Source organism: Octopus bimaculoides, chromosome 12 (assembly GCF_046866305.1).
Source record: "Octopus bimaculoides isolate indiv1 chromosome 12, ASM4686630v1, whole genome shotgun sequence".
Taxonomy (NCBI): Eukaryota; Metazoa; Mollusca; class Cephalopoda; order Octopoda; family Octopodidae; genus Octopus; species Octopus bimaculoides.
Genome location: NC_142939.1, coordinates 7,891,396 through 7,911,964, shown reverse-complemented (window position 1 = coordinate 7,911,964; position 20,569 = coordinate 7,891,396). Strand labels below are relative to the sequence as shown.

General features: G+C 37.2%; 1 protein-coding gene across 1 annotated transcript; it reads right to left on the bottom strand.

Annotated features, from left to right (window-relative positions):
• Window positions 1–3,169: 3,169 nt before the first annotated feature.
• LOC106870437 (uncharacterized) lies at window positions 3,170–9,986 on the bottom strand. The gene is made up of 4 exons (XM_014916516.3): window positions 9,470–9,986; window positions 6,706–6,897; window positions 4,113–5,097; window positions 3,170–3,576 (listed from the first exon to the last, which is right to left on the bottom strand). The coding sequence occupies exons 1-4, from the start codon at window positions 9,759–9,761 to the stop codon at window positions 3,540–3,542; spliced, it is 1,506 nt and encodes a 501-aa protein (XP_014772002.1). The 5' UTR covers window positions 9,762–9,986; the 3' UTR covers window positions 3,170–3,539.
• Window positions 9,987–20,569: the final 10,583 nt, after the last annotated feature.

The window sequence follows — 20,569 nt, the reverse complement described above, 5'->3', positions numbered from 1 at the left end:
ATTTTAAGGCACAATAAGAAAATGACTCTCCCCAGACACAACAGAATATATATATGTGTGTGTGTGTGTGTGTGTGTGTGTATCTGTATATATATGTATATACATTTATGCATATATAGTTTTATATATATATATATATATATATATATATATATATATATATATATATATATATATATATATATATTTATATAGATATGTATATATAAATACACAGGCACACACATATATATGCATATATGTATGAATACACACACACACACACACACATATATACACATATGTATATATGTAACTATACATAGAAGCCAAAGCTCTCACAAATCACACCCTAATGTTTTATGTCTATTTTTTTAAAGGATGTATTGTATATTGACGATTTAGGTATACATTATGTATATATGAAAAAATATAGAGCATTATGGTCAGGGTTGGCCTGTTTTCGTACATAGGTCTGCTCAATCAGAGCTGGCCTTTGTTTAAAAAATGCTCCAGCTGAGTGAATTGCAAATACCAACAGAGTAAAACAAAAACAAGTGCGTTCAAATAATACGAAACATTTATAACATATATATATATATATATATATATATATATATATATGTGTGTATATATATATATATGTGTATGTATGTATGTATTATTATTATTATTATTATTATCATTTATATTATTCCAGTGAGCTGGCAGAATCATTAGCACACTGGACAAAATATTTAGCAGCATTTTGTCTGTCTGAGTTCAACTTCCATCGAGGTCAACTTTGCCTTTCACCCTGTCAGGGTTGATAAGATTAAGTACTAGTTGAACACTGGGGAGATTGATGTAATCGACTTCTCCTCACCTCAGAAACTGCTGGCTCTGTTCCATAACTTGAAACCTTTATCATTATTATGATTATTATTATTATTATTATTATTATTATTATTATTCTTATTATTATTATTATTATTAAAGGTTGTTTCAGCTGAATAGAAAAATTGCTTATATAAAATGTGATTGATGTATGAATCTACAACAAAACAGACTTGTGTATATGTATATATATAAATATGTATCTATCTTAATGCGATAAATGATTGTGTAATAAACTTGTATTTATATAACACTGAGTCCTAGTTTATTATTATCATTATTATTATTATTATTATTATTATTATTATTATTATCTCTTTATCACAGGTTTTCTTGGAGCTACTGTAGTCTTACATGCATAGTGGGCTTACTACCTGCAGCCTACAGTACCATGCTATTCGTTCTTTTCAACTATCAATACTTTCCAGATTATTCTGGCCGTTCAAAGGAGGCAAACCTTTTGCATCAGTTCTACTGGGCACTCTATTCCAATTTCCTTTATATTCCTCTTAATGCCTTCTGATACTGTTCCCAAGGACCCAACAATAATTGGCACTACCTTCACCTTCATTTTCCATACTGCATCTCCATTATGATCGACTGGCTTATCCCAAATATTACTCCAAAACTTTCTAACTTCTACATTAGATTTCTCATTTTCATTACTTTCTTTTCCACTATTTATTTGGCTATAAAATCTCTTCTGGTTTGTCTTAAATAATCTATTCTGTTGCTACTGGTCTATTCTTTTCCGATATCTGGAAAGCTTACCAGCTACTGCTATTATATGCTGTTTCAACTCTTCTATGATTGACCCAAATCCTTTCTCTTTGATTAAGCATCTTTTCTCAAGAGAAAATTTAAATCTTGTATTTCCTAACTTGTTCAGTTTCCAGGCTTCTATTCTACTCAGACGATGAGGCTAGGCATTTGTCTACATCAGGGGTTTTCAAACTGTGGTCCGCAAGGACAAGACAGGGGGTCCGTAAACAGCAAATACTTTTTATGGGCAATTTGATTTTATATATGCTTTTTATCGAAATCTTTTAATTGACAATAAACCTATTTGTTAAATACTGTTAAATAAATAAATGCAAAAATATATGTTTTTTTAAGCAAATATTTATGTATAAATTTCATAAGCGTTTATAAGGGGGTCCCTAAGGTAAAGCCTGAAATATAAAGGGGTCCGTAAGTCAAAAAGTTTGAAAACCCCTGGTCTACATTATGCATATCAGTACAGGATAACTAAACGATAGGCCTCTAGTATCACTTTCATATGCATATAGGATGAAGTAACCCACCTACAATGATTCTGTTTGGTTGGCCATGTGGAAATTTTAAAGTTTAGTGAAAATTTTGAAATTTGGTCCATTCATGTAATTTTCTATGTTGAAGATCAGGGATACTCTTTTACTCTTTTACTTGTTTCAGTCATTTGACTATGGCCCTGCTGGAGCACCGCCTTTAGTCGAGCAAATCGACCCCAGGACTTATTCTTTGGAAACCTAGTACTTATTCTATCAGTTTCTTTTTGCCGGACCGCCAAATTACGGGAAAGTAAACACACATCCATCGGGTGTCAAGCGATGTTGGTGGGGAACAAACACAGACACACAAACATATACACATGCATACATATATATATACATATACATATATACGACGGGCTTCTTTCAGTTTTCCGTCTACCAAATTCACTCACAAGGCTTTGGTTGACCCGAGACTATAGTAGAAAACACTTGCCCAAGGTGCCACGCAGTGGGAATGAACCCAGAACCATGTGGTTGGTAAGCAAGCTACTTACCACACAGCCACTCCTGTGCCTACATATTTCACTTTTTCCAGAAAAATTAAAAAAAAAAGTTACAGTAGTTTAAATTTGATTGTTTTTACCCAGTCAGAAAACGGGATTTGGAAGCTCTCATTTTGTGCATGACTGCACGTGTTGTCAACTGTAAACAAATGAAATATCGACAGAATTCTGCTTTATGCATGCCATATAACTCCACATCAATTTTTTAGTTTGGGGAATTTTCAGAAAATTTTTGTGAATTTGTATTCTGCGCATGGGAATTCATATGATTATGCAAAGACCAAACAAATAGAGTTTTGGTGCATGATTTAAGGCCTATTTAGCTATTATTTTTAGCACATTTCATGACCCCCTCATACCTCATATGGTTTTAGCATTTAATAAGCTAAAAATGACCACATGGGTACAGCCTGGTAACATCTTGGATTGTTACTATAGAAACTGGCACTTATATGTCTGTTGTTTACAATTGGCTAAAATTACCTAAAATTTGAAAAATTTAAAAGTTATTAACTCTTTATTTACTGATTTATAGCAAACATGAATTTCATGACAATGATTACCATACAAATGTCAATGGTTACCATACATTATTATACCAAATATGAAACAAATTGGAGCAAAAATTGAAGAAATTGGAAAGTGACTGCCAAACAGAAAAGATCCCAAAAATGTTAAATGCCAAAATATATTTCCCAAAAATTAAAAAAAAAGTGGATAAAAGGTAAAAATTTAAGAGAGAAAAACAAAAACACAAAAGTAAGTGATGGCTTTTATCACTTCCACCATGAAAGTGAATCTGTCATAAAAGATATCTTTTTCAGTGTAGTACCAATGTTTGGTAATATATATTCTTTGTTCATCTGGATTATGGGACACTAGTAGTGCTTTCATAGTATGAAGGGCTGCAAAAGAAAAGGATAAAGAAGATTTTGATACTATCATTATTATTATTATTATTATTATTATTATTATTATTATCAGTAGTAGTAGTAGTAGTAGTAGTAGTAGTAGCAGCAGCAGCAGTAGTATATGTTTGTATGTGTGTGTTTATGAAAATGGTAGGGTGTGATTTAAGGATTTTCACTGCTCTCTGGCAGACCAAGCAAGAATGAGTAGAATTTGAGACAAAAGTTTGATACAAATGTTTAGTAATTCACATATTCAAGAGCATCTTGAACCACCAGCACTTTCTTTGGAACCAAATCAGGGAGGAAAAGCAATTCGAATAAAGAAGGGATGGTGATTTGAATCAGAAAGGAAATGCAATTTTAATCCTGAAGAGATTGTTTGTATCAAGGGGGAAGATCAATACTAAATACCTTTGTTCCCAAAATAACTAAGAACGAATCAAGAAATTCTTGGGGCAAAAATGCATTTCAGCAGAAAATACAAATAAAAGCTGTTAGATTATATAAAACTATTAGGAAATAATACATACCAATCAAATGATTTGGAACCGCATGGTGGACATACATTTTGTGGCTGGTCACATGTTCCCGTTAGGGAATTGAATCGTGTTCCATTCAGTTGATTAGTACACTGGGTCAACCCAAGGAACTTCTGTTGACTGCATTCATAGAAGGCAAAGCATTCTGCTTCTGGTGATTTGTAGCGTCCATCAGTTTTGTTTACACAAATATCTTGCATTTCTGCTTTCTCACATTGTTTTGATGAAATGTTGAAGGTCTGACCCTCTGGACATGTTCCAAAATAAATAAACAATCCTTCATGGCATTCATAATACTGGGAGCTTGAAGAATTATAAAGATAAAAGCCAGTCAAACGATTTTGACAAGGATTGTCTTGAATACCGCATGGTTTGATTTGTGATCCGATTCCCTCTACACACCTACGCAGATAAGGGTTGAAAGCATCCTTCATAGAACAAGTACGAAATTCCTGGAAGGCAGATTGGTTGCACACAAAATAATATGTACAACTGCCACCTAAGTCAGCATATAAACCATCCTGTCTCCCCACACAGCTTGGTGGATTACCTGATCCACATGGGGGAGAAACTTGATCTGGTGATTGGCATGTCTTTGAAACAGGATTGAAGGTCATTCCACTACTGCATGGAGTGTAACCTTGAAATTTAGTGTTGTTACACTGGAAGTAGTGATCACAGCGGCCTATTTCATCAGGGTAGTATCCATCAGCACGAAATGTACAGTCGGGTCTCACTCCTCCTTCTTCTTTCCGAAGATCGAGGTACTCAACACACTTATCTTCACTAGGTGAAAATAAAGGTGGTCTTGAGCATGAATGGTAAGCAATGAGTCTTTCGAAATAGCAGGTAATATATGCTCCGGAAGGAAACATTCTTTCTCGTGTGTAATTTCCATCAGGCAGGCCCAGACATGTAGTGTCTCTTATGCAAGGTCTGCAGTGAGAACGCTTACAAGTGAAACCAGAGTAATCACCTTAACGTGGAAAGAAACAAAACAGTAAAGAACAAAATACTTCAGTTAAATTTCAAGAGAGAATCTATTAAATTACAAAATAATAGTAATTTTACTAAATTTTTTCACAAGTCCAGTAATTTCAAAGGGATAGGGATAGTCGATTACATCAACCCCAGTACATGACTGGTACATTATCTAATCAACTCACAAAAAAATGAAAGGCAAAGTTGACCTAAGTGGGATTTGAACTCAGCATGAAAAGAGCTTTAAAAATGCTACTACGTTATTTTGTCCAATGCACTCGTATTTCTACCAACTCAATGCCTTAAGTTGCTTAATAATAATAGTAATAATAATAATAATAATAATAATAATAATAATAATATCTCTGGCTGCCCAGTCCTGGCTAAGAAGGAATATATTCACAGACACGACAGAGCTGGGACCTATATACACTGGAAGCTATGCCAACATTATGGAATAACAACCAAAAAAAGATGGTATAAACACACGCCAGAAAAGGTCACAGAAAACGAGAAAGCAACCATACTCTTGGATATGCCAATACACACAGATAGAGAAATTAAGGCAAATAGACCAGATATAGTTGTCAAAGATCATGAAGAAAAAAAAATGCTTTCTAATTGATGTATCAATACCAGCAGATGACAACGTTTCTCTAAAAGAAATGGAAAAACTTTCAAAATACAAAGACCTGGAAATAGAGATAACTCGAATGTGGAATCTAAAAACAGAAACAATTCCTATCATAGTAGGTGCCTTAGGTATAATAAAAAAATATTCAGACAAATACATAACAAAAACACCAGGACTTACAAATATATATAACATACAGAAAATTGCACTACTGGGTACTGCACACATTCTACGCAAAACACTTTCAATACAGTAAACATAAGAGCACCACAGCAAACCACAGCACATACCCAAGGCGCACAGAGCTGCGCTCGGTAGTGAAGTGAAAGCACGTTATAAAAATAAAACTACTGAATAATAATAATAATAATAATAATAAAAATTTCTACTCTAAGCACAAGACCTTGAAAACTTTTTGGAGGAAGGGGGCCAGTGAAACTGGTACTTATTTTATTGACCGCAAAAGGATGAAAGGCAAAGTCGACCTAGGCAGAATATGAATTTTTCAGGGACCCTTACAATACTATTGTGGATCCTCGATTTACTATTTTGTTGCAGGAACCCTTAAAAATCTATGGACCTTCAGTGGTTATATGAACCTTAATTGAGAACCACTGATTTAGCCTATGCATGTGTTGACTACAATTTTTTCTCTATTTGAAATTTGGACATGTAACCTGGATAATGTAAGACTGGGCGCATTGTGTTTGAGAAATAGATGAGATAGTCATACATGGAATACCTTTGATCAAAGTTCTGTTAAATCAGAGCTTACCTGGGTTTAGAAAATAGTAACAATTTAATAGAAATCTGGGATATGTGTAGCAATGAATCTGCAGATATAATGGGTTGTTTCATAAGTCTGTTCAATTTGGGTTTCCTTGTGGGCTACACAACATCAAGAGCAACAATGAATACAGAAACAGTAGCAACAATGCAATAAGAACAACAACAACAACACATACTTACATCCATCAAAAGGTTCGAAACGGTTACCACAGTTGACATTTGGGATGTCATCACATTTTAATTGTACATCATTGAAAAGTTGAGGGAAAGGGCATTGACGGATTAAATCTGGTTTGTTTGAGCTGCAGTTGTAATACCAGTTGCAGTTGGCATTATATGGTATGAGCCCGTTATAATTTGAGCATGAAAAATCTGTAAAAGAAAAAAATTAGACAAATATATGTATGGGTGTATACATAGATAAACAGGGTGACCCAAAAGTAGGTTTACAATTATCACATAGGCACTTTAAATTTCTCTTAAAACATTGCATTTAAATTGTACCAGGAAGTTTCTGTTTCTGCTTCTATTCTATCTTACAATCATATTGTCTATGCACATCTTAAACAGACAATGTTTAATCTCTCAGATGCTCAAAATGTCCTCCTTCAACATTGCAACATTCTTCAAACCTCTTCAGAACACTCTGGCACTATGTACCAGTCGTGGACCGAAAGGTTTTAATTTCAGCTTATGCATAGGTGTCACAATGATGTTCTTGATATGGATAGTTCTAGAGAAGCACGTTGTGTGGGCTTCTTTGGACTGTTCACAAATGTCATAGCCAATAACATCTCATTTTGTTTTAGTCACAGAAGTCTTAAGGTGTCCAGATTTTGGTAAAAACAAAAACAATTACAAACTGAAAAGGGAGCTTGACAAAATTAACTAAATTAGCATAAAATAATGGTTTCATATTTTTTTGTAATTAAAATCTAAACCATTAATATATGAATGAGAAAGTGATAGCTGAATAACTGTAAACCTACTTTTGGGCCACTTTGTATACACAATACATATATATAGTTGTATGTATGTATGTATGTATGTATGTATGTATGCATGCATAATAGAAATAGAAGCAGAAACTTCCTGGTACAATAATGTACAAATGGGACCCGTGGAAATTCCACAGAATGAAAATGATTAAGAGAAACTGTTTAAGAAAGAAAGGATGATTTGTATTTTTATTTTCATTTTGCTAAGTATTTCACTTCCAATGATATATTTTAATTTCCTTCTACTATACACTTTATATTTCTCTCTTTCTCTCCACTTCTTCAACAAACTTTTTAACCATGTAATTCCCATCTTCATGTCTTTAACATTTCTCTCCTTCTCTTCACCTTTCACTTCCACTAACTCTCTCGCTTAGTATAACTGCCTCTCCTTCTTATTTAATCTCACCACCAGAACATTACCCTCTGTTAAATGTTGTATCCTAAACATATCTCCTCTTTACCTTTCCCTTCCCATCCTACAGCACGTTGTTAACACTTTTCTCTTACTGTCTTTTTCTCTCACTCTTTGCCTCTCCCTTCAACTAACCACATAACACATTTGCCTTATTATACCTCTTTCTCTACTTCTTCCTCACTTCCTTTTTCTCTACTCACACACGCACACACACTCTTACCCCACCTCTCACTCACTCTACCTCCACCTCTCTAACTAAGTAAAGTATAATGGGTGAATGAACAAGTAGATTATTATATAGTTATTTGTAAAAATTAATAAGAATTACGTTTTTGGTCCTTATTTTCTTCTTTAATGATTGGATGTTTACAAATCATATTGTACAACTTGTAAACATCTGATCATTGAAGTGGAAATCATTATCTTCAAGATCCCTTAACTGATGCAGCCAGTCTCTGAGGTACCACTCTAGGTACTGATTAGCTACCGTTCTGTGTTTTGTCATGCATAACAGGATCGTTGTATTGTGACCTGCCCAGTCCTTTGTTGCGAAAAGTTTTTTCCTAGGGTGGAGTTAGGAGTTCAGGAAGATTTACATGAGTGAGCTTTACTTACCCATAACTTTCCGAAAAACGAATATTTTTTATGATTATATCGGAATTTAATATGAAAACAAAATTGGTGGGCTTGCACACATACATAGTAACACACATCACAAAATAAAACTTGAAACTTTGAGATAAATTGTGAAGTCAGTATGTATGTGTGCGAGTCCACACATTTTTTTTTTTTTTTTTTTCATTTCATATTAAACTCGGATACAGTCGTAATCTACACCATCTGAAAGGTATGTTTTAGAAAATTTCATTTAAAAAATACTCCTTTTTCTGAAAGTTATGAGGAAACAAAACTGACTTTTGTGAATTTTCAGAAACTCCCCCTCCCACCTTCAGAAAATTTTTTCCAAACAAATTCTGATGTAATCAGAATTTGCACCAACTGAGGCATAATTTGTAGAAAATTTCATTACAAAAAACAATGGCTTTTTCTGGGAGTTATAAAGAAACAAAATGTAGGTATATAGGTACGTCGCAAGGTAGGTATATCGTTGTAGGTATATCGTTGTAGGTATATAGTTGTAGGTATATAGGTACGTCGAAACAACAGAACGAGATCAATACAGATTAAAACGTTTTGGACTAAAGTCATGTACTGACTGTTTTTTTTGTTTTTTAAGATTAAAGGTCTTTATCAGCTATGGAAGCATAAAGTTTACGCTAAAGAGTTTCGAAGCCACGTTTTTAACCACCACGACTAACCAAGGCAACAATTACTCAACATGGTAGAAATCTCCTTCAATCTCACACTTCATCATCTCGAAACAAAAAATACACATTAGCTAATGTAATTCAAATGACTAGAAAAAGGAATGATAATGACTGAATGTTTTTGATCAGAAGTCTGCTCGAATAGGTCTGACCTGGGACACCAGTGAAATCAATGCTGATAATGATAAAAATCGACTTACTCTTCCTGACTGGTGTTTGCTGACAGTCGTTCAGAGATGAATTGATCTGAACACAGTCTGAACTACCTATAGACCATACATGATCAGATGGACACGCTGACGTTAAGATCGGTTGACCGAAAAAGCAGAAGTAAAACTTGTTACAGTTTTCGGAGTGTCTATCCCATTTTGTCGGTTCGTTTGAAGTACAAGGATAAATTGGATAGTTCATAAGATATGACGTTCGCACACACACGAGTAGAAGCAGAGAGCAGAGCAATAGATTACTGCTGCGATGAAGGTTTAAATACATGTTGCTGAGAGGCTATGTCTTCACATGAGAATTTTCAAGTGTCCTTTGAAATGAATAGAGGAAAGTCGAGAACGTGTAACCACTAGTAAAAAACGAATCGAATGCAGAGGTGTTAACTGAGGTGTTAACTGCAGAAATGAATACTTTAGAAATTACGATTATTCAAAGTGGTAGTGGCGGTATAAAGAAAAATGACTAACATACGTGCAGGAGTGGCTGTGTGGTAAGTAGCTTGCTTACCAACCACATGGTTCCGGGTTTGGCCTCACTGCGTGGCACCTTGGGCAAGTGTCTTCTACTATAGCCTCGGGCCGACCAAAGCTTTATGAGTGGATTTGGTAGACGGAAACTGAAAGAAGCCCGTCGTATATATGTATATATATATATATTTTTTTTTTCTATTATTCAATTGATCTTTAATCATAATTAAATAAACGTCTTTAGCTTTAAATAGTATAGCTTTAACTATTACACCGGTTAAATATGTACTAATTTTATCTTCATTATTATTTTAAACTTAAACTTCGTTCAACTTGTATTTAAAACAATGATAATTTAAAACAATGATAATTTAAAACAATGATAATTTAGGTAAGATGTTTTTTGTATATAATATACATGTTATTATTATGGATGAAGGGATGATTATTGAATGGTTATTATTTTGATATTATGATATTTTTAAAATAATTTTTCTATCTTTATATAATAAGTATTTCATATTAATTCATTTGGTACTTATTGTTGGTTGAGATATATATCTAATTATTGTTCTACTTACGATCTGACGAGTAGCTATATTTTTGAATAGAACTTATTTTCGATAATTTCAATTGATTTTAATCGATTTAAATTTCTTTTCTATTTGAAAATTGGTTATGAAACACGTGTAATCTGTTTATTATATTTATCTTATGATATTTACTTTACTTTATATTATACTCATTTATTGTGCTTTTAATTATTAATTTTTCTATATGTGATAGTGGATTTTCATCGATGAGTTCTTGAAAATTGGTTATTTTCCCTAAAACTATATATATTTTATATATACTTTATCTATAAGGCTCAATTTAATTTTAATTTTTTATAAATTGATTTTAATTGAGTTTTTTACCTGTAATTTTGGATTTTGTCCCTAATAATATTATATATATATATATATATATATATATGTATGTGTGTTTGTGTGTCTGTGTTTGTTCCCCCCCCCCCCATCGCTTGACAACCGATGCTGGTGTGTTTACGTCTCCGTAACTTAGCGGTTCGGCAAAAAAAAAGACCGATAGAATAAGTACTAGGCTTACAAAGAATAAGTCCTGGGGTCGATTTTCTCAACTAAAGCCGGTGCTCCAGCATGGCCGCAGTCAAATGACTGAAACAAGTAAAAGAGAACGGAGCAAACTAATCAAGAGCCATTTCTTGGAATAGGATCTTTTCCCTTTGAACGGCAGATCAAGAAATTAATTTTTTGTAACTAAACACTTTCAGACTTCGGACACTGGTAGAATGTGTCATATAAAGCATCTTTTACTCTTAGTGTTGTTGAGAAAAGTTTCTATTTACGAAATTATTTCGTGTTAAAGTTGTCGTATTTCGGTAATTTCAACCAATCAATAACGTGTATTCAGCTGAATAAAATTACTGCCGTTGTTTGTCAACAACAACCATCGGCGGTGTGTATTTCATTTGTCACTGTTATTTATGACATCGTTCGTGCGTCTGTACTAGTTTTAGCTTTAGGGTTAGAGGGTTAAGGTTGGGGTTTTAGGGTTAGGGTGTGAAAGTGAAAAGATCATATATATGCATAGGTTATCTTTTCTTGTTTCAGTCATTAGACTGTGGCCATACTGGGGCACCGCCTTACAATTTTAGCTACTTACCACACAGCCACTCCTGTATGTATATTAAAGGAAGAGGAAAACAAAAAAAAGCTCAACAGATCATTTAAAATAGGTAAGTTATAACGGTGAATCGAAGCGAAAGTAAAAGTAAATAATAATGTCTTACAGCTGTTTCTGGGGTATTCCAGGTAATGGATGCGATAAGCTTGTCCTGCCTTTTTTTTTTTTTCGTCTTCATTTAATTTATTCCCGCTGACTCGGAAGTAGTCTACGGATGTCCAGCTCCAGCCCCCATTGTGAACTTGGATCCTAGCCATTGACCAATTACAACGCTCACACACCGTACCTACTAGGTTAGATCATCAGTTGCTCTAGACCCTTCCTACTCTGTGTGTGTGTGTGTGTGTGTGTGTGTGTGTGTGTGTGTGTGTGCGTGTGTGTATGTGTACGTGTGTATGCAAGTCTATATATCTTATTTTGTAATGGCATCCACCCGGGATGGGTTAAGCCGGCTCCTATTGAGTTCGTCGCGTCTTGGATCAAGGTAGTCCATGCACGACTGTCGGTGGCTGATTCTGCTGCGTGTTGAAGCCATTCCCGGTTCCAACGATGAACGCCAAAGACACGAGGGCTGGAAACGAGTTCTATATCCGCTTTCACTGTCAGGAGTCAAACTACTTTATCAAAATATACACACGCGCTGAAATCGAAGAAATGAACAAAGACAAAATACTTTTAAAAAGGTTCAGTTGAATATCGGAACGATTTCATGGTCAGCGCTGTAACACGCTATAAAGTCCCTTTCCAGCGTGTGGCTTTACTTATAGTAATTGCCCTTAATGTCATAACGTATTTTAAAACATAATAAACTTAGTATTAATTTTTTACCTTAATTAGTTTTACACGCTGGCTACTAAAATCTTATACCTACATTTAATTGATAAATATTAAACCGGAATATATTCAGTGCTGAATTATTTTGGTTATACACATGTGGCTGAGATGAACAAGATAGAAATCCTTTGGTCATCCCATTGAAAATCATGATATTCTTATTCGTGTTCAAGATAACAACCTTAAACGTGTTTCACAGACGCATCCCTCTTATGATGCTCTCCAGTATAATCTTATTCTGTGGAATGGACAAGATGAGTATTATTTCAATATATTTCTCGGATTGAACCTGCAACACGATTGCCAATTACAAACAAAATGGTGTCGTCAAATGACTTCTATTCTTATTTGTTTATTGCCCACAAGGAGCTAAACATAGAGGGGACAAACAAGGACAGACAAAGGGATTAAGTCCATTACATCGACCCCAGTGCGTAACTGGTACTCAATTTATCGACCCCGAAAGGATGAAAGGCAAAGTCGACCTCGGCGGAATTTGAACTCAGAGCGTAACGGCAGACGAAATACCGCTAAGCGTTTCGCCCGGCATGCTAACGTTTCTGCCAGCTCGCCGCCTTTAGAATGACTTCTATTCTTACCAACTGATGTTAAGACCAGAACAATCAAATCCTTTCTTCCATAGGCACAAGGCCTGAAATCTCGTGGGAGGGGAGCAGTTAATTACATCGGCCCCAGTGTCTCGCTGGTACTTAATTTATCAACTCCGAAAGGATGAAGGGCAAAGTTGACCCCAGCGGCATTTGAACTCAGAATGTAAAGACAGGCGAAGTACCGCTCAAGTATTTTGCCCGACACGCTAACGATTCTGCCAGCTCGCCGACTTTCAGAACAATCAAATCAATTACACATGTCAAATAAACTTTATTTTCATTTACATATTTTCAACGTTATTTCAATAACCAGCTATACACTCCTCTACAACGACCAGGTTTCATTACAAAATGAAAATAGTTTCACACTTTCAATTTCAACCAAAATTACAAAGTGTTACATTACAAGAGTAACGATGTGTGAATAATGAAAGTAATGTTTCTCCGAACTAGTCACATGTGTATTATAATAAGAAAGTTGCTTATTATCTATCTACCAAACAAACTATGTTTTCGACTCAACAACTCTTTTTTTACAACTAAAATAACTTCGGCAACAAGGTTGGGTCGCACAATTTTGGGGTCATTTTCGGACAATATTTTGATTTGCTTCTAATGTATCACTTTCCTCCGATGTTTCACACATGCATAGATTTCTACTCAGACAAACATTTATGAAAACGTACACATAAATATTGTATTAAAATAAGACACAACCAAAAAAATAGCATTAAAAGATATCCATTTTTCCATATGTTATGAGAAAATACAGCCTCACTCACTCTCTTCCCCTCTCTCTCTCAAGAATAGGCACACTCGGTGTTTAGGGTTAGGGTTACGCCGAAAAACGGGTGGTGTACGTATTCTTTACCTCCGCCTATTTATGTATGTGTATAGAAAACAGAGAGAGAGAGAGAGAGAGAGAGAGAGAGAGAGAGAGAGAGAGAGAGAGAGAGAGAGAGAAAAGAGAGAGATAGAGAGAGAAAAGAGAGAGAGAGAGAGAGAGAAAAGAGAGAGAGAGAGAGAAAGAAAAGAGAGAGAGAGCCACTTGCACATATACTCACATATTATTTGTATTATATATATATATATATATATATATATATATATATATATATATACATACATATATATATACGTGCATACATATATATATACATGCATACATATATATATATACATGCATATATATATATATATATACATGCATATATATATATATACATGCATATATATATATATATATATATATATACATACATATACATATATACTTACATATATATATATGGGAGAATTTACGAAAAAAAACAACAGACGAGGACAAGTGGTGTAAACAACAAAAGGATGTATTAGTTTAACGCTCGGGAATAGAGAATGTCTTTAACGTTTCGAGCTTCGCTCTTCAACATACATACATACATATATATAATAAGGGTGGCTTATTAGTAATTTTTCAACCGAAAGGCAAAAATATATACGTCATTAAAGCGACCGAGGGTGGTATTCAGCACCAGTATTGCTAGAAATAAGAGCCAAAATAACTCATAGCCACAATAATTACCATCATATTGACTGATAAAAGAAGCAAGAGCATAGCCAGATCACCACAGATTTCGCATCTACATTAATGCTCGTCAGTGGCTCTTACCGTCGCCTTGGGTTAAACTCAACTCAGTCGCTTTAGTGACGTCTATATTTTTGCCTTTCAGTTGGAAAATTGCTAACATGCCACCCTTGTTATTTATAATTTATACCTTCACCATTTATGAAATCAGGGTATGATTTCTACGGTGATCTTATAAGCTGACAAGGCGAGTTAAGCTTAACCCAAGGCGCTAGTAAGTACCACTGACGAGCATTCATTCACTGGTCATCTGGCTATGCCCGGTGTTTAGGAAGCTTGCCTCCCTTGTTAGTCAATAAGATGGTGCTTATTGTGGTTATGAATCGTTTTGATTCTTATTTGTAGCAATACTGGTGCTGAATAGAGCCCTCAGTCGCTTTACATAGATGTGTGTGCGTGTGTCTGTGTCTGTGTTTGTGTGTGTCTTTGCCTTCCCACGCCACTTGACAACCGGTCTTGGTACGTTGACGTCCCCGTAAACTAGCGGTTCAGTAAAAGACACAGATAGAATTAATACTAAGCTTCAAGAAGAGTCCTTGGACTCATTTGTTCGACTAAAACCTTTCGAGGCGGTGCTCCAGCATAGCCGCAGTCAAATGACTGAAACTAGTAAAAAATATATATAAGACCGGTATGACATAGCCCTCGTTACTCACTGCTCCCAAGACAATTATAGACGATGGGAACGTGGGATGCATAACAGTGGAGACTTTAATGGGGCTTTTTGATCTTCGACAAAGCTTTTCTCATCCGGGCTTCTCGGGATGCTTCAGTTTGTTCAGTAAGCGTTTTGACCGGATCACACGGTTTTCCTGGATCTTATTCGTCATGAACTGCTCTTTTCTAACAACTTAAGATTTGTCTCTGATATCTCTATGCACCATACCTCTAATCGTTGACACCGATACATGCAGATGATTGGCAACGGCCGACATTGACTTGCCAGGAATCTCGTTGACGATGCCCTGGACTTGCTGGTCAAACTTTTCTGACAACGTCTATCTTTCTTTTGCTTTTTTTAGTCACAGCAAATGCTAGGAGCCCTTTTCTGATCTTCAACACAAAGGATCCTTGTGACATTTAAAGTTACAATATCAGAATCACTATGATTGGCGGCTAAGGCGACGAGAACGGCACGCCTTCTCATCGTCTGCGTCAGATTCGAAGCTTCCTTGTTATGGCTGAAAAACAGAGATAATATTTAGTTAAAGTAAGATGAGGAGCTGGAAGAATCGTTAGTACGCTGGGCAAAAATGCTTCGTGGTATTTCACCTAACTTTAGGTTCTGAGTTCAAGTGTCGTTGGAGCTGACTTTACTTTCATCATTCGGAGGTCGATAAAATAAGTACCAGTTGGGCACTGAGGTCGACGCAACCGACTTACCCGTACCCCGAAATTTGAATTCAATATTTAGTTAAAATTCGGGTCTCTTATGGTTCTTAAAACTTTAGATCTCAAATAACTAATGTACCCAAGTGTGCGTGTGTGCATGCGTAACGAAAAGATATTTCTGATTTTTTATAATCACCAGTGTGATGATTCGGTCGAGTTGAAGTCGATGGAAAACAAATTCTGGTTTGATTTTAAATACAACAAACTGCAGTGTCATTACAACGAGCGACAAAAAAGATATTTGCACTGAGTCAGGTAGTTCAAATTTTGTATGAGATGTTATTGTTCTCATTTCTAGTCACTTCAAATTTTGTATGCTTTTGACAGTACCCGTCATCGTGTGATTTTATAAATGGTAGCTGGGTTTAGCTGCGTCATCGTTGTCATCATCAGTTGGTCTTGATACTACAACGAAGCATGTCCCAGTACTACTTTACGAACACTGTATTTAGTGGCTAAGACATGCAAAATATATAGCTGATAACCCTGTCAGATAAAGCGCACCAAAACTGTAATTGTTTTTTGACTACCCCATATATTTTTTTATCTAAGAAATAGACTTGTGTGGTATTGAGCTGAAGCTGTTGAGAAGTCGAAAGTGGGAGAGTTCGTATGTCCTGTCAGGAGCCCCTGAGTTCAGAAGTGCTCAAGAGAGCACGCGCAGCGGGGACAGGAAGAAAGGCAGTGTGCAGCCGGACAGCTGGAAGAGTGGACATGTGTGAACGACCACGTGGGTAGTGTGAGAACGTTTCCCCCGAATCGAAAGGTAAGAAAGCCTCAATTCTCCTTTTTCTATTTTCTCCTTCATACCACAAGCTATTTCGGCTCATTGCGTTGCGTCAAAAAAAAAAAAAAAAAAAAAAAAAAAAAAAATCTACTGTCTACGGTAAAATATGGCATCAAAGATTAGACTCGGCAGCGACGTGTTGAGACTTTTCTATGCCCAAAGGCGACGTGGTGGCCTGGATAAAGAAAGTGAAGCTAGTAGCGAAATTGCAGAGGATACGGGACGTAGCCAGCCTCCTACTGTTGTATCTAGAAGTGCATTGAACCTGTATCTAGAGATGTCGGAAGACGATCAGCAAAAGATCGAAAAGATCGAGGAACGGCTGAAAGTTGCTTACACGGAGTATAGTAAGCTCGGAAGCGTGAAATGTAGAGGAGAACAGGTTGACGACTATGCGAGCGAGATTAGGAGATTGGTAGCTTTAGCAGAGGTTTCCAAGGAGACAATGGAAAGAATTGTAAAGTTGGCCTTTGTGACCGGATTTCCCCCATCACAACTCAATAAGTTTGCAGCAGCTACTGAGTATCGACACCATGCCGGTGAGCGAGTTGATAGAGCGAAGTCGTGTCATGACGCAGAATAACATACGTAATGTAGTTAGTACGACGACGGAAACGAGAACGACAAAGAGGCGAACGGAAGCTGACGGGAAGAAGAATGAGACAAGAGAAGCTGGGTGAAGGATGAAGGGACATTGTTTCAGGTTTCGGGGTCCTCATATAGTCAGAGTCTGCACGGAACCAGAAGTGGTGTACTACCGGTGTGACCAGCCTGGGCACATTGCTAACCAATGCAAACAGGGAAACGAATGAAAGGGAGCTATTGCGCTGGTAGCTACCCAGTCAACCGATTAGAGGCGCACTCGCGGTCACTGCCAATAATAAACGTTTAAGTGGGGTCGAGAGATGCTTGAGCCCTTGTGGATACTGTACTAGTTGCACTACGACCCAGGTGACTGTAAAAATAGTAACTAGCTAGGGCAGTAACCCAAATCTGAGTGCAGTGGATGGCGGGAAGGTTAGGTGTAGAGGCTAGGGCGGAATACAGTTGATAGTGCAAGTGAAGGTTCAGGCAATTGTTGTCGACGAAGTGGTGGACGGTGTTGACATAGTGGTGGGAATGGACGTAATTGTCCGGTTGGATGGCGTAAAAGCAGGCGAGAAGGGAGTGGAATTCGACAACCGATGTGCTGCGTGATATGAGTATGGAAAGGCGGAAGAAGGCTGCGAGAGCGACAGAACACGTGCAGAAAGAGGAGACGATGTATGCTACATTGAAGACGAGGACTTCCGGGCCAAATTCGATGGAACACGACGGACGGTAGAATACTTCTGGAAGGGAGAACCTCCTGTGTTGTGAAACAGGGTGTGCTGTTACGAACACACCCTCGAAGGAGGAGCCAGGAATGAATTCGAGAGGGAGGTGGATCGATGGATAGAGGAGGGTATTTTGAGGCCATGCGAAGGAGAAGAAAAAATGGTGTGTTGCTCTTAATGGCTGTGGTCCAGCCTACAAAGGCAGTCATTATATATATATATATATATATACACAAACACACATACATACGTCGTCGTCGTCGTATAACGTCCGCTTTCCATGCTGGCATGGGTTGGACGATTTGACTGAGGACTGGTGAAACCAGATGGCTACACCAGGCTCCAATCTGATTTGGCAGTGTTTCTACAGCTGGATGCCCTTCCTAACGCCAACCACTCAGAGTGTAGTGGGTGCTTTTACGTGTCACCGGCACGAAGGCCAGTCAGGCGGTACTGGCAACGGCCACGCTCATCTCGCTCGAGAAACCTCATGTGTCACCCGCACAAGAGCCAGTCCAGGGGCACCAGCAACGATCCCGCTCGAAAATCCCACAACAGCCCCACACAAGAGCCAGTTCAGGGGCACCGGCAACGATCCCGCTCGAAGAAATTTCATGTGTCACCCGCACAAGAGCCAGCCCAGGGGCACCGGCAACGATCCCGCTCGGAAGATTTCATGTCGCCCGCACATATATATATATATACACACACACACACACATACATATATACACACACACACACATATATGCGTGTGTGAATATATACCCATACAGTACTTTCAGAAGTCAGTTTTGTCATGATGGGTGGGTTTTCAGAAGCTCACATTGTCAGATAGGCCAGTCCTTTGTTATTTCATTTGTGAGACTCAGTGTTCTGATTTCAGTACTGACCACTTCATCCCAAGTCTTCCTGGATTTCTTTGTCCACAAGCACCAGCCATGTTTATTGATCAGTACTTCTCTATACAGCTGTCCTCATCCATAGGCATTATGTATCTGTACCGGCACTGTCTTCTTTCTTGCACACTACACCTGATTCCTCTTATGCCCAGTTTTTCTTACAGCACATTTATACTATGACATTCATGCATGCTTACACTGCCCATCCAACAGAGCATGCTAATTTCATTTCTTCCCAAAGCCTCTGTATTCAAGACCCATGTCTCACTACCCTGCAGTATTGCACTTCTAACACAAGCATCATATAAACTGCTTTTCACTCTGTGGAAAAAGACCTTTGTTGCCGACAGTGGTGTCAGCTCCTTGAATTTCTTTCCAAACCATTCTTACTCTGCTCCAACTACTATGCTTTCAGAGTAGTCACCTCCTTTGCTAATTATATCTCCTTAGGTAACAAAAGCTATTAACTACATCTAGTGAGCCGCCTGGGCATTAAAGCCTTTAGCATTCAGATTACTCTGCCAAATGCAGTGCTTATTTGTTCATATTGCTTTGAATTAATCATACATTATCTCACAGCTTTAAGATTTCAATGATGTGATTGTTTAATTTTAGAATGAGGTTACAGGGTAGATGTGAGAGGCTGGATCTGGCCAGTTTGATGATAAAGCATGTTGAATATTTTAGCAGGACATGGCCAGCTTTACCTCTTGCAGATGGGAAGTGGTACTGGTCGCATCAAAACCTGTGTGTATGTGAGCAATGCAATGTCTTGCTCTGTGCAGCACCATGTCTTTGAATATACCACACTGAGAAGAATCTGTAAAGACACTAGAAAATTCCTTGTAGGCACAGGAGTGGCTGTGGTAAGTAGCTTGCTTACCAACCACATGGTTCAGGATTCAGTCCCACTGCGTGGCACCTTGGGCAAGTGCCTTCTACTATAGCCTCGGGCCAACCAAAGCCTTGTGAGCGGATTTGGTAGACGGAAACTGAAAGAAGCCCATTGTATATATATATATGTATGTATGTGTGTTTGTGTGTCTGTGTTTGTCCCCCCAACTTTGCTTGACAACCGATGCTGGTGTGTTTACGTCCCCTTAGCAGTTCGGCAAAAGAGACCGATAGAATAAGTACTAGGCTTATAAAGAATAAGTCCTGGGGTTGATTTGCTCGACTAAAGGCGGTGCTCCAGCATGGCCGCAGTCAAATGACTGAAACAAGTAAAAGAGTAAAAGAGTAGTTACTGAATGGCCTAATACCAGTACACAGCACAAACAATCAGTACTAAATTCATTTGCAAGGGGTCAAATGCTAAAGGGTTAAGGGACTCAGTTTTCATTGCGCAAGTACAAACTGATCCAGTCCCATCTATCATGTATTGAAGCCTACATTTTTGTATAGTCTGCCAGTGATTCGATTACATCTCTTGTAGC